Source organism: Oreochromis niloticus, linkage group LG16 (genome assembly GCF_001858045.2).
Source record: "Oreochromis niloticus isolate F11D_XX linkage group LG16, O_niloticus_UMD_NMBU, whole genome shotgun sequence".
Lineage (NCBI taxonomy): Eukaryota > Metazoa > Chordata > Actinopteri > Cichliformes > Cichlidae > Oreochromis > Oreochromis niloticus.
Window position 1 is genome coordinate 32,015,256 of NC_031987.2, and position 14,189 is coordinate 32,029,444.

Here is a 14,189-nt window from a genome sequence, read left to right on the forward strand (position 1 = left end):
AACTCGAACTGAAAACATGACTGGCAGGGAATTTAATAACAAGTTAACTACATTAAAGATCATTTCAATCTATAAGTGCTTGCAATCAACAGTGACAATAACATCAGCCCTTCAGAAGCGGTTCCTACATGGGAGAATTCAATATTGAAATTACACATAATGGCATCGTTAATGTGTTTTTAATGCTGGCTGTGAGGAAAACAACACTGACTCAGACACACTCAGACACGACAAACGGCCTAAATTTCAGTCTGCTGTAGGGAGGAGAAGAAAGAGCAGACAAAGACATAGTGACAGTGACGTTGAGAGGAGGAAGTCAGAGCAGGAGAATAATCGACACCAGGAGACGTAAAAGCAGACAGACCAACAAGGAGACGCTGGGAGCTGCAGAGACTCACAGGAGCAGCAGAGGCCCTGTTTGCGCACTCCGAGCAGCATGGTATGGCAGTAGTTACAGTAGGCTGGTTTGTTGAAGTGCTTGAGACGCCAAACATGCTGCCCATCTTCCTGCACATTCTAGGACAAAACAACAAGAGCGAAAATTAATATGGGACACGATTCATTCTCGTAACAGGACCATCCCAACTAAACTCGAGCAACACTTAATTTCAGTGAAATGCAGCATGTTTTCTCTGCTGATTTAGCATCTACACATACTCCTGTAAGAAAAATCCGGAAAGAAAAAGGCCACGTCTGAAAAATGAAGCCAGTGTGGAAGTAGCAAAAACTGCAAATCTTCTAAAGACCTTTTCAGGCTGACTCCAAAAGAGAGTCAGTCTCTGTGTAATCCCTGTATAAAAATGCCCAACGTGCATCTTAAAAAAAACACGTTAACAGCCTGGTGCACAAAAAATGTTGTTGTTCTTTATGGAAAATGTATCCTTTCGGAATAACTTTTATGGTGGTTACATTTGCCTGATCTTAACAAAGGCAGCGATTAGCAGTCAGGCTTGTAGCATTGTAGTGTCCATTTCCACCTGTAGAGAATCACTGTGGTGATCTCTTTGGACTGCTTTTCATCTTTGCTTTGATTCATCTTTGATTGTGTGTCCTCATTATAGGTAGGTACTTTTGTTTATGTGTGGAACTGTAGCTATGGTAACTATGCGTTCCAGGTCAATTTATGGAGTAACTCGAAAGTAATGAAATGAATAAGAGTAGTGTAATGAAAATGACAAAGGACATACAATATGTTTTCTTTATTTTGATACATTAGATTTCAGAAAGTAACACTGTTACGCAATCTGCAACTCAGGTGCACACAATAAAGAGAAAAGTCTAAAATCTAAAACCTTAACAGTTCGTGTAGTTGAGTAAAAAACCTACAGTTCACTACAAAAACACCAGAATCGTATAGAAATGCTTTCAAACACTGTAAGAACAAAGTAAACATACACTTTTCCAGGCACATACCGTATCCATGCCCAGCAGGACGAGTAAAGGGATGGTGGTGAGGCCTCCTCTGATCCACTCCTCTAGGGTGACCGTCCCATCTCGGTCGTAGTCGATCTCTTCCATCATCTCTTTCAGTATCTAAAGATACAGAGGTACACTTCAGCCCATAAGTATTTGACTATGATACATATGTCTGTAATTTTGTACACCACCACAGTGGATTTTAAATCAGGCAAACATGATGCAACTGAAATGAAGAGTTAGTGTAGTAATTCCCTCTAAATGTCAGAAAACCCCAGAATAAAGTGGGATAAAGTGGTTTTTGTACATTGTGTACAGCACAGTAAATTAGATATATGTTCTCACTGGGTCTTAACTTTACTTTTTAGAATTAAAATCCACCTTATGGGTGCCAGCTGAGGTTTTGGGAGACATCAAGGCTGCATAAACATTTGCATAGAGGCCTCTACATATGTTTCTCTTTCTGTTCACCATCAAACTTTATTGCAACTGGGAGTGTGTTTGCTCACCGGTCGCAGTTCTGTTGAATCCCACTCCAGATACTCTGCCACATGCACCATCTGATTAATGATGCGATCCAGCTCCTATGTAAAGACAAAGCATAACTTACAGGACAGAGAAACTATCAATTTAGCTTTTAGAATAACTTCTCGTTTCAAGCACGGAGCAAATCCCAGTCTTTTCCTGCTTGGGATGTGAACATGTTTTTTAGCTATTGTTAACGGAATTGTTCAGAACATGAAATGCAAAGTAAAACAAAGTCTGAATGTTTTATATATTTCCCTCTTTGTATAACCTGTATCTGTCTGTTTATGTGATCTCTGTGACATGTGGCTAATATTAAACTTAAGAGATCCATTACAGATGATCTTATGTAAACACAAGGCTGTCACTGAATGTCGATGTTACTATTCTTGGAGCTGCTCTGTACAAAGTGAAAAGAGAAGGAACAAAACACAGAGACGGAAAGACAGGGCGAGGCTGAGAGAGACGGAGAGGAAACACGAGGGAGATGCAAAAGCAAATGGAGTCCACTTACCGAGCTGTCCAGGACCCCATTGCCGTCTGTGTCATACAGCCGGAACATGACTAGAGGGAAACGAGAGAACAGAGATCCCATGATGACTCAGATAATTAGTAGCTCTCGGAAGCTGTAACATTCATTCCTGGACTTTCTCCAGATGGCCACTGGGTTAAAGAAGTGCTTCTTTTGTACCGCAGCAAAGGAACTAAATAGAAGATTAGCCTTGTTAGTCAGTGCCAATATAGCCACAGACAGTAAAGAAGTCAATTGGGCACAGTGGGGCTTAAGCATGTCACTGGCCTGCCCTTTGAGGGAGGTGTTAGTGGTGTATCTAAGGCTCTGTTGACACAGCCAGATGGAGGGAATAGCCGTATTACTTACTTTCTGTCAACCTGAGCTAGCAGGCTAGCTTTAGAGGCCTGATCACACATACTGCACATGTCAGCTGCTCCCACCTCTATCATACCCCCCACCCTACACCACACACACCCACACTCACACACACAAACACACTTCCATCATTGTCACTCACACTCCAACTTGTCCTCAGGCGTCCCCCTCTCCAGCAGGGAAAGGTAGCAGACGATGTCCTTGAGAAAGACCACCTGGGGTGACGGCAGTGGGGAGGCTCTCTGAGGTGATGGGCTCCTCCGCAGTGACAAATGCTTCTCAGAGTGGGTCCTCTCTGTTGATGTACAACACAAACATTCAAAGCTACTCATAGCACCCATCACTCTTTCTACTCCGCTGAGTTTCCTCTGGTGAAATTAAGCATACACAGTAAAAGCACTAGTAAATTATACATTTAAGCATTCGTATGACACTTTGGAGAACCCCGATCACTGTGCATGTCCCTGAGTGGAGGACCGGTGGACAAAACACTTCACTGTACAGCTGCAACAGAAGCCATGTGATGGGATGTAAATGGATTACCAGCACCTAGATGGAACAATTCAAGTTAAATCAATTCCACATTGCAGCACACTCAAAACACATGGCTTATTCTGTTGCCTCAACTTTTAAAGCATTCACCGAACTGCATTCTGAGTCTGCAGTCGAGTCCTGCCTGCTCACGTTCAAGCCATAACAGACTCAGCGGACTCAACTCTGGTCTCGTCACGGGATCGTTCAGCAGGAAGCTCAGCTGTCAAGACACAAAGCTTCTCCCTGCGTCAGGGTAAGCAGAGTATGGCTGATTTTTCAGTGGACTTTTGGATATTGGCTGAAGAGGCTGCCTCTGTCGATGGAATGATTTCTCCGTTTATCAGGGTGGATGATCGGATGCGGGAACTTCATCCGAGAAAAAGACTACAAATCCCGGGGACCTGCATGCAAGAAAACGTCCGGTCTCGGCACCATTCCCTCAGAGCAACCTGTAGACTTGGAAGGGGAAACAGAGTGTGGAGAGCAGCCCATGTAGCTGGGTTGTGTTCATCTTTCTCCTGTCAAACATCTCAAGCGCATCCAGGCTGGTGAGTGCTTGTACTGTAGCAAAAAAGTCGTTTTCATTGATGTCTGTTCTTGCCGGTTAAAAGATGGAGCCCGGCAGTAGAGGTGGGGATACTGGTGGGCCAGGTGGGGCCTTTTCTTTTCACACTTCAACTTTGTCATTACTTATAGACCCATCTCCTGGAATGACAAACCCGAAGCCCTGTCCCATCAGTTCTCACCCTCGGATGCCTCGATAGAGGAGACTACGATTCTGCCGCCCTCCTGTATTTTTGGATCTCTGACGCAGGAGATCGACTCCCTGATCCATAATGGTCAACTGGAGGAACCAGACCAGAGTAACGGGCCACCTATCGTTTATTTTTGCCATCCTCTGGCTCACATCATCCACTGGGGGCATACAGCCAGGTTCATTTGCTATCTCTGCACTGACCACATGATAACCCTCCTCCGTCTTTTCTGGTGGCCCTCTCTCAAGAAAGATGCCTGGGAATATGTGTCTACTTGCCAAGTTTGTCCCAAAAACAAGGCTTCTAGCTCTATGCCTTTGACCTGTTCCTATACCCGGGTGGCCTTGGTCCCACATACCCCTGGACTTCATCACCGGCCTTTCCCCCTCAGCATGTAACACAGTCATCCTTACTGTTGTTGTTTTCTGCTTCTGGTTTTAGACAACACGCTTTGTCCTGATTTGTCACCTCACCTGTTTGTGAGCTAAGCCATGGATGATCAAATAAATAAAAAAATTATTTCTCATAAAAGATGCAAAGGACAGCTCAGGAGGAAACGTGGTGCTAACAGTATCTGCACTACATTACAGTAAAATACCATCAGTCAGTGCTGTTATTTTACAGTGCACATAGACTAATCTATAACTATGTGGTTTCACACCATAAAAGGTTACAGCACTGTGCTGTATAGACAGGGGTTAAAGTGGAGGAACAGCGTTCCAGAACATGAGTAATTAAATCTGACAGGTCAATACAGGATCCTCTCAAGTGAGTTCATTTTTCTCTGCTGCAGCTCATTTTTGGGTGGTGTTGCTTCCAGCTGATGGAGGAACTGAGAAAACAATGATATTCCACAGTCCGTTTACACCCTCAACACACCGCTTTCTTCTCCTCACCCCTCTGATACATTCATGGTGGTCAAAGTTGGTTTTGTGGTACTTTATCATCTAGTTAGAGTGAGAATATTTCTCACACAGCATATGATTTCCTTGTCTTTTCATACAGCTCAACAAATATCAACAAACACAAACCCATTTCCAGTGCAGTTTATAACACTTTGTATCTTGGTAGCTTATTCCAGGGAGAGAATGGACATTAATGTAAGAAGGACAGGACAGGAAAGTGAAAGCCAAGGACTGAGCTGAAAGTGACGTTTAATGTCCGAAATCATTTTTAAATAGTTTTGGGTTTTTTTTAAAAAAGGGTATTGGATGTACACATGATACATTACTTTTTTCTTTCTTTATTTATTTTTTTATGAAGCCTCTTGCAAATTAAAATGTATGATCATTTTGTGTTAGTTTACACCAAGAGCCATCGAGCAAAGGTCAAAGTATATTTAAGGTATCGATGCTGATTAGATTCACTCACCAAGCCTTTTATACCAGCATTATGCTGCATAGGGCTTTTAAAGCCATGACAGCATATGAAATATTTGCTTGTTGAATTCAACTGGCTAAAGCCACAAAGTGCAGAGAATCAGCAGCACAGGTCAGCTGACCACAGCCTGTACACAAAGCAAAAAATACTGGAGTTAACAATACAAGCTTTTACATGACGTATTTGTAAGAGAATCTTTTCCTCATGCTGCACCACCACAGTGTTCCCCCATCTGCTAACTTCCACTTTAACCCCTGTGTATGAAATACAGGATCTACTGTATAACAGCATGAGCTGCTTGCCATTGCACTTTTATTGAGCATGCCCAGTGTAATCAGTAACAGACTTTAAAGAAACAGTCTATTACTTTATTAAAATCTAACCACATGTTGTCATATTCAAGTGCTTAAAAAGGATGCTAAAGTTGACTCCCGGTGCACACTATTTAACTTATCATTTAAACTGAAACATTTACATCTGCATGTCTCTCTGCACTAGTCAGAGGCAATTTTTTTTTATACTGTAAAAATGTATGCTGTTTAGTTTAAAAAAAAAATACTGTTTAGTTTGAGATTTTCTTATAATTTTTTTAAATCATAATTATACAATACAAACTATATTATTTGTATGTTTTAAAAACAGATGGCTACATGATTTTTTTTTGTACTCTTGATATGGTTGTGAGGAGCTGTGGCAAAGAACTATCACTTTTCCTTTCATAAACTACCAAAGAAATGAGAAAAGTCCTCCCTGTGGCATTCAGAGAGTATGATGTCTTATTATCACTGGTATTTAAGAGACTCCTGGGTCATTTGGCTGAAACACCCCCTAAACAAAAAATTATATTTGACCAGAACCCTGAAGATTTAACTAAAATGTGTTTTTTTTTTAAAACTAAGCAAGTTTCTTGTTAAACTGCTATTTGGAGTTTAAAACTGGAAGACTAAGGGACACAGAGTTTTAAATATTTGTATCATGCCCCTGAAGCAGATGTGTTCACTTCCTGATAAGTTTTAGCTTCCTGCCAGGACACACTTATACGCCTCATGATTACCACTCATAACAGTACGATCTGTTGTGCTGTAATCACGCTGGTGAGAGACAACTTTATAAGCCCAACAAAAAAAAGTAAAACAGTATTGTGGCTGATCATACCTGGTGAAAGCTTAGGGGAGACTGGTGACTTGGCAGGACCAGTGTTAGGGGTCAGGGCATTGCTGCTGCCTTCTAAGGTTTTGACCCGGGTGCAGGGTGATAGGTGGGGCCCCCCAGGCGTGTGGGCCCCTGTCCCTGAACGCTGTGAAGAGGAACGAGATGAACAAGGGGAGGTGGTTGCTCCTGAACCCGCTGTGCTCATCACATTGGAGTGCTCTGGTGTGTGTCGGCTTATTGCAGACAGGATGCTTTTCCCGTTCATCCCTGTACAGATTCACAACAGGGCAAAGGGGAATGGAACAGAATAGAGAGATTTGAAAAAGGGCATTTAGCAGAATAACAACAGTGCTGGATGAGGACGGCTGTTAATTGCAATGAGTAACATGAGCACAGCTGATAACTTCACAACAACAATCCAAATACAAATATCTCAAGGGCCTTATAGGTAAAGGAAGCCGGTAAGATGCTGCATTAAAACCAAATACACTCACAAAGCACCACTGTCATCCACCGAGCTACAGCCAAAAGACCATGAACTCACATCAACACAACATAAACAAGCAACCACCAAGGGAGCGGGAGGCTACAGCCCGCAGGACTCTTGACCCATTATGATTACATCAATGTGATGATACAAGCTTGTTCTGGTACCTGTAATGGGAGCACAGGCCACTTCGGTCTGAATAGAGATGCCTGCATCGATGGAACGGGCTTCTATGGTCCATCATTGATTTGAGGGGAAAGAGACAGTGGTAGATGCAACAACAGTGAGTGAACATCAGTGTTGATGGAGTCCTCCTGATGCATATACTGTTCGGTATTTAAGAACAAAAACGGTTCCCAGAAACCTTATCAAAATAAGAGCCCCATTTTTGGATCTTTAATGAGCACAGAAGTTTAACTGCACAATCAGTGGGTGCAATAAAGAATTCTATTATATGTTCAGGTAGATATTATTTCAAATGAGAATGCAACACAGCATCAGAATGCAACATATCACATGTAGTGAAACAGTCTTTATAAAGTTGTCCAAGGAGCATAGATTTGGGCAAATATGACTTTTCTTGTGACTCAAATGATGAAGATGAAACGTACTGAAAAAAACATGCATAACAATATGAGGCTATACCTCAAATTTAAACAGTACAGTAAGGTGGTCCATGTTATACCAGACTACCACCAGGTGGTAGTGCAGGCTCTAACAACTGTGGGACTCTAAACACTGAAGCAGCCACAGACTCTGTACTCGCCAACCACTAAACTCGGTGATCAACCTCACACAGGCTAGTTAGGTTAATGTTATTCATTCATTTTTGCAAATATGATGAAGATAAAGAGAAGTTATTATGGTCAGTTACTGTCACTTGTATGCAGGCTTCCTAAGATGAGCTCATGATGCATTTGCTTATGCACACACTGCTTGTTCAGACCTTTGTACTTTGTACCCCCCAAAGAGGATAAACATGAATATACTAAGGTAAAGAATAATTCCTCCACCCACACAGGAATACCTACTTTGAGAATCCTAAATGATCAACAATGTGTACCATGTTCTGCATGCCCTTAATTTTATTTCTAATTTTATAGTATTTTACCTGTTTATTTGACCTTTTTATTTCTGTGTATGTCATGCATTTTTCAGTTAGTTTGCTTTATTTTGAAGGTTATTTCTCATGTAGTCTATTGCTTTTGAGTTTCCTGCCTTTGTTGTTTTCCCATCCTCATTTCTGATTTCATGTCTGATTTTTTTTCTCTCCTTTTATTAAAGTATTAACTCTTTGTGCCTTTATAAGTTTATCAGCTTGGTTTATCTTCTTGTCTCCTGATGTTTCGTTTATCAATCATCTTTTGGGACTTTCATTGTTGTTCATAGTCTGATTTCACTACCACCTTTCTATGAAGCTAAGATACACGACACACGCATAATATGAGGTTTTATTCCAAAGTAAACGGTAATGATCTTTTAATTTTTTCTATCAAATGTGAAAATATGCTGCCTTTGACAGCTGAAAATTAGGATGGACATTTCCCAAGGTATTTTACAGGTAGTTAAAAACTAACTGTCCTAATTGTATCTCATGGACATGCTTCTTGTAAGACTCATCTTAAACAGCCAAACAGCCAAGCAGCCAAACTCCCACAGGAGCGCACTGTTACCTGGAAGCAAGTATACCAGAGGCTTTAGGGTCCATGTGGAAAACAAATAAGACTGACAGCAACATTTGCTGTACTGCCATTTCTGCATTTTCAGACCATTACGACAGACTAAAAGGATGACACAAAGATAGGCAGATGACAGGCAACCTCGGCCTGTGGACTGAGTCACAGCACTGGGACTCACAGCTCCAATGCCACTGCCCAAAGTGACATTCTCTCACTCACATTTTGCCTCTCTGCACTTGTTGCCTCTTACTTTTACAAGCTTTATAGCACATAAATAGACTCCTAATTCAGCAGTCCATCTGTCTCGTCAGCTGCTCTGCAGTCAGACGGGCAGATCTTGGTGCCTAGGCCCACGCAGCACTTACATGGCGGCATCGAGGCAGAAAGTGTTTACATACTGCGCAGAGGACAGAGTAAGTGACCCGGTGTGTCCCATAGATGTCTGTGCTCGTGTGTGCTTCTCCCCTTATCAGTGTGAAGTTAGTTTTGCGTCAGTGTTCATCTGTGCATTTTTGTTAACTGAGAACTTTTAAATATAGCATAATTTACAGATTGACAATGTGACTGGAGAGCCTGTCTGTCTGACCTGGTAATATTTTTCTGTTGCTGACGTCTTTAGTGTTAACTGAGCAACTGTTGTGATGTTTCTCAGATGACTTACCGTTATAAAGAGTACTACATCCCTATCTTCTCCTTTTCTCACTGGATATTTACCCAACAAGAGAATCTCAAATGACTGAATGATCAAATGCTTTGAATTCTGACATAAGTGAACAACTACAGCTGATGACCATCTGACCACTGGTCAAATTTCAGCAAACCTGGCTACTTTGAAAGCTCTCTTCACTTGCTTGACATTAACTCTATAAAGTAATCTTGGCTGTAAACCAAAAAGGGAAACTAAACAACCTGGTCTGACTTTCTTATCATTGTCAATCTTTCTGTGGAGTCTATATTGTCATAGTATTGGTGTTAAACATGTTTGATAAAAGGTACAGCTAGGACTTAAAAATCCCTTTAAAAAGCGCTGTGAGCCTGGACAGGTCATAGGTTTTAAAAAATTTATGCAGAAACACGACAGAGCAGTCAGTCAGACAGTAAACTCCTGCTGACTGCCCTCACAGCTGATTCAATAACAATAACCTAACTAACCTGTGCGAGGTTGATCATGGAGTTTAGTGGCTGGCGAGTACAGAAGTCAGATGCCAAGATGCAAGAAATACCTAACGCCACCACTAATGCACCGTCACCACTGCAAGGTTTGTGCTTACTTTGTGCTTTTCAATGCAAGGGATCATGCTGCTTTCTAGTAATGGATACAGAATGGGTGTGCCACTAGAATCCATCACAAGAGATGACTGATATGTGTTCTCCCTGTCCTACAGCCTCCCATTAACATGCAGGCATCTAGCTACTGGCTGGACAAGGACAGTCTCGTGGGCTGTCGGTTCCCATATTTTAAATTGGACCAACATGGCGGCTCAGCTTTCTCTTATACTGTGAAACTTGTTTACTGAATTAAATGAAAACATGAAAGGTATTTTTTTAAAAAGGTATGGAAGTAGCGAATCTCTCTTTACTTTAGACTGAAAGTGGCTAGCTTAAAAGTTTGGGGTTTTTACACAGGATGGTCAGTCATGATGTAACCCCTGATTTAAATAAAGTAGCCTTGATGTACAATTGTAGTCTTGAGCACACAAAGAGTCACAAAGTGCCCAAACCATAGACTGAATATGAAGATGTACAATATGAAAGCTCCCATACAGTAAGGCCAAAATATCTTGATTGCACCATGGTTTCAGTTTGTATCAGAGGTCACATGCTCTGCCCTTTCTGTTAGTGAGCAGGACATGAACCAAACTAAAACATATTTAGTACACATATACACATGAAAAATAGTTAAAGTACTTTTTTCATTTGTATATAAGAATGATAAAAGAATGCTTCTTTACCTAAACTTGTGATTTATTGTCATCAGTTTCAAACTATAAGTAAACTGTCCTGAGGTAAATATGAACCCGTGCAGTGGTTTCAACAATGTATTCCATAGTGATGGTGACCTCATAGGTGGGCGCTGCGAAAGTATCTTCAAAAACAAGATATGAAGGATCACATCTATGTTTTAAAATGTGAGAAGATGGTTCCCTTCACCAATAAAGAGAAAAAAGAAAACACAATCAATATCTCATTAAAAAAAAAAAAAATCATCCTCATCCTCCACCTCAAGACACCTCTCCTGAACTGAATCAGGGCTCTAATACAAGAAAACGTGGATAAACATCCTGATTTATTATAGCTATTGTCAGAGTTAGTTATTGTCAGCAGAGTAGACATGCAAACCTGAATGGAACAGCTGACAATGAGCAATAGTTGGTTATAAGCTAACATTATGGTGGCTAATGTTAGGCTTGAGTAGCCTAAAATTTGCAATTTCCCTCTGATAAACAGTTTGTTTACATTCTCACATCATACAAAAATCCAGTTAGCCAGCCTGTGTCTGTCCAACTAATCAGGGAGCTCCTTACATCAAACCCGCGTGGCTAATTTGCATTGCTTCGGGATTTCAGAAATGAGAAAGCTAATCCAATAGCTAATATAATAGCTAAACCGTGAGCTAACAGGAAAGATAAATGAAATAAGTAAATGGATTTTTAATCCATTTACTTATTTCTCTTTTTTATTTAGAGTTTAATTCTTTTTTCGTCAAATTCATTTTTGATTTGAAGTTTTTTGTTAATGGATTAATCATTCATTTTGAAATATAGATTTAGAAATAGTGTTTTTATTTTAAATTAGTGCTGTCAGCATTAATCTCGTTAAAATTATGTTAACACCATAACCGCATTAACACGGCAAATCTCCATTAGTGAGTTAGCGGGGATCGCCCCGTGCAAGGGGCTGCACGCCGTCAACGTGTTAGCGCGGTTAGCTCGTTAATGCGTTAGCGCCATGCAGCCCCACACACAGGGTGATCCGCGCTAACCTGCTAACGGAGATTTGCTGTGTTAATGCAGTTATGGTGTTAACATAATTTTAACGAGATTAATGCTGAAAGCACTATTTTAAATTAAATTATTAAATAATAAATTACTTTATTTTATTTATTCAAACATTACTAATTTAAATATGAATTCGTAAATGAATTTAAAAATGCATAATTTATTCTACAATTCAATATTCAAGCATACAGGGAGTGCAGAATTATTAGGCAAATGAGTATTTTGTCCACATCATCCTCTTCATGCATGTTGTCTTACTCCAAACTGTATAGGCTCGAAAGCCTACTACCAATTAAGCATATTAGGTGATGTGCATCTCTGTAATGAGAAGGGGTGTGGTCTAATGACATCAACACCCTATATCAGGTGTGCATAATTATTAGGCAACTTCCTTTCCTTTGGCAAAATGGGTCAAAAGAAGGACTTGACAGGCTCAGAAAAGTCAAAAATAGTGAGATATCTTGCAGAGGGATGCAGCAGTCTTAAAATTGCAAAGCTTCTGAAGCGTGATCATCGAACAATCAAGCGTTTCATTCAAAATAGTCAACAGGGTCGCAAGAAGCGTGTGGAAAAACCAAGGCGCAAAATAACTGCCCATGAACTGAGAAAAGTCAAGCGTGCAGCTGCCAAGATGCCACTTGCCACCAGTTTGGCCATATTTCAGAGCTGCAACATCACTGGAGGGCCCAAAAGCACAAGGTGTGCAATACTCAGAGACATGGCCAAGGTAAGAAAGGCTGAAAGACGACCACCACTGAACAAGACACACGAGCTGAAACGTCAAGACTGGGCCAAGAAATATCTCAAGACTGATTTTTCTAAGGTTTTATGGACTGATGAAATGAGAGTGAGTCTTGATGGGCCAGATGGATGGGCCCGTGGCTGGATTGGTAAAGGGCAGAGAGCTTCAGTCCGACTCAGACGCCAGCAAGGTGGAGGTGGAGTACTGGTTTGGGCTGGTATCATCAAAGATGAGCTTGTGGGGCCTTTTCGGGTTGAGGATGGAGTCAAGCTCAACTCCCAGTCCTACTGCCAGTTTCTGGAAGACACCTTCTTCAAGCAGTGGTACAGGAAGAAGTCTGCATCCTTCAAGAAAAACATGATTTTCATGCAGGACAATGCTCCATCACATGCGTCCAAGTACTCCACAGCGTGGCTGGCAAGAAAGGGTATAAAAGAAGAAAAACTAATGACATGGCCTCCTTGTTCACCTGATCTGAACCCCATTGAGAACCTGTGGTCCATCATCAAATGTGAGATTTACAAGGAGGGAAAACAGTACACCTCTCTGAACAGTGTCTGGGAGGCTGTGGTTGCTGCTGCATGCAATGTTGATGGTGAACAGATCAAAACACTGACAGACTCCATGGATGGCAGGCTTTTGAGTGTCCTTGCAAAGAAAGGTGGCTATATTGGTCGCTGATTTGTTTTTGTTTTGTTTTTGAATGTCAGAAATGTATATTTGTGAATGTGGAGATGTTATGTTGGTTTCACTGGTAAAAATAAATAATTGAAATGGGTATATATTTGTTTTTTGTTAAGTTGCCTAATAATTATGCACAGTAATAGTCACCTGCACACACAGATATCCCCCTAAAATAGCTAAAACTAAAAACAAACTAAAAACTACTTCCAAAAACATTCAGCTTTGATATTAATGAGTTTTTTGGGTTCATTGAGAACATGGTTGTTGTTCAATAATAAAATTATTCCTCAAAAATACAACTTGCCTAATAATTCTGCACTCCCTATACAATTCTTTATTTCAATGTGTGTTGCTCTTGTGGTCCTCCACACACGATATCCTCACCTCAGTAACTCTGTCATCAGGCAGAAGTGAGCTCCACCAACTCATCACAACTTTTACAGTGTCCTCTAGAGTAACCACACATGGACACCTGGCATACTGATAACTGAGGTAAATACTGGATTGAAAGCCTACACTCACTACAGTGTCCAGAGTTGTTTGTCCGGTCTTTAAGTCTGACGTCATTCGCCATTTCCAGGTCCAAACTCCGCTTCAGGTCCCAAAATCAAATGAACACTGTGGCATTACTGAGAGTTACAAACTGTCTAAACTCTTTTATCTTTAATAAAATGATGAGTGTGCCTGCTCTACCAGGTGTAAAATTTAAGTTTAACATCCACGAAAACAGAATTTATTAAGTTTAACGGAATTCGAAGTTAGCAGAGAGTTGGCTTGCTAGTTTCAATCTAAAGATGATATAGCATGTTCTGACCGAGGGATTTCGAAAAAAATTAAAACGTATAGCTCTGCTATCACTTCCAACATAAATGAAGACAGAAAACTAAACAACAGTGACGTTTGTAGGGTTAATGAAGTTGGGCTAGCTGGTATATAATGATGCGCTA

At 40.8% G+C, this 14,189-nt stretch overlaps 1 protein-coding gene across 7 annotated transcripts in view; it reads right to left on the reverse strand.

The window, feature by feature from the left end:
* dgkg (diacylglycerol kinase, gamma) overlaps positions 1-14,189 on the reverse strand; it is a 141,602-nt gene that overhangs the window by 85,388 nt on the left and 42,025 nt on the right. For 4 of the 7 annotated variants that reach the window (XM_019353241.2, XM_019353240.2, XM_025903504.1 and 1 more), the window contains 7 exons: positions 7,306-7,368; positions 6,655-6,918; positions 2,973-3,125; positions 2,456-2,505; positions 1,926-2,000; positions 1,414-1,533; positions 399-516 (listed from right to left, as the gene is read on the reverse strand). In XM_019353241.2, coding sequence (XP_019208786.1) covers positions 399-516; positions 1,414-1,533; positions 1,926-2,000; positions 2,456-2,505; positions 2,973-3,125; positions 6,655-6,918; positions 7,306-7,368 — 843 coding nt within the window. Of the gene's footprint in view, positions 1-398; positions 517-1,413; positions 1,534-1,925; positions 2,001-2,455; positions 2,506-2,821; positions 2,901-2,972; positions 3,126-6,654; positions 6,919-7,305; positions 7,369-14,189 lie in introns of those variants that run through there. The other 3 variants (XM_025903505.1, XM_019353242.2, XM_025903507.1) reach the window with 3 other exon arrangements.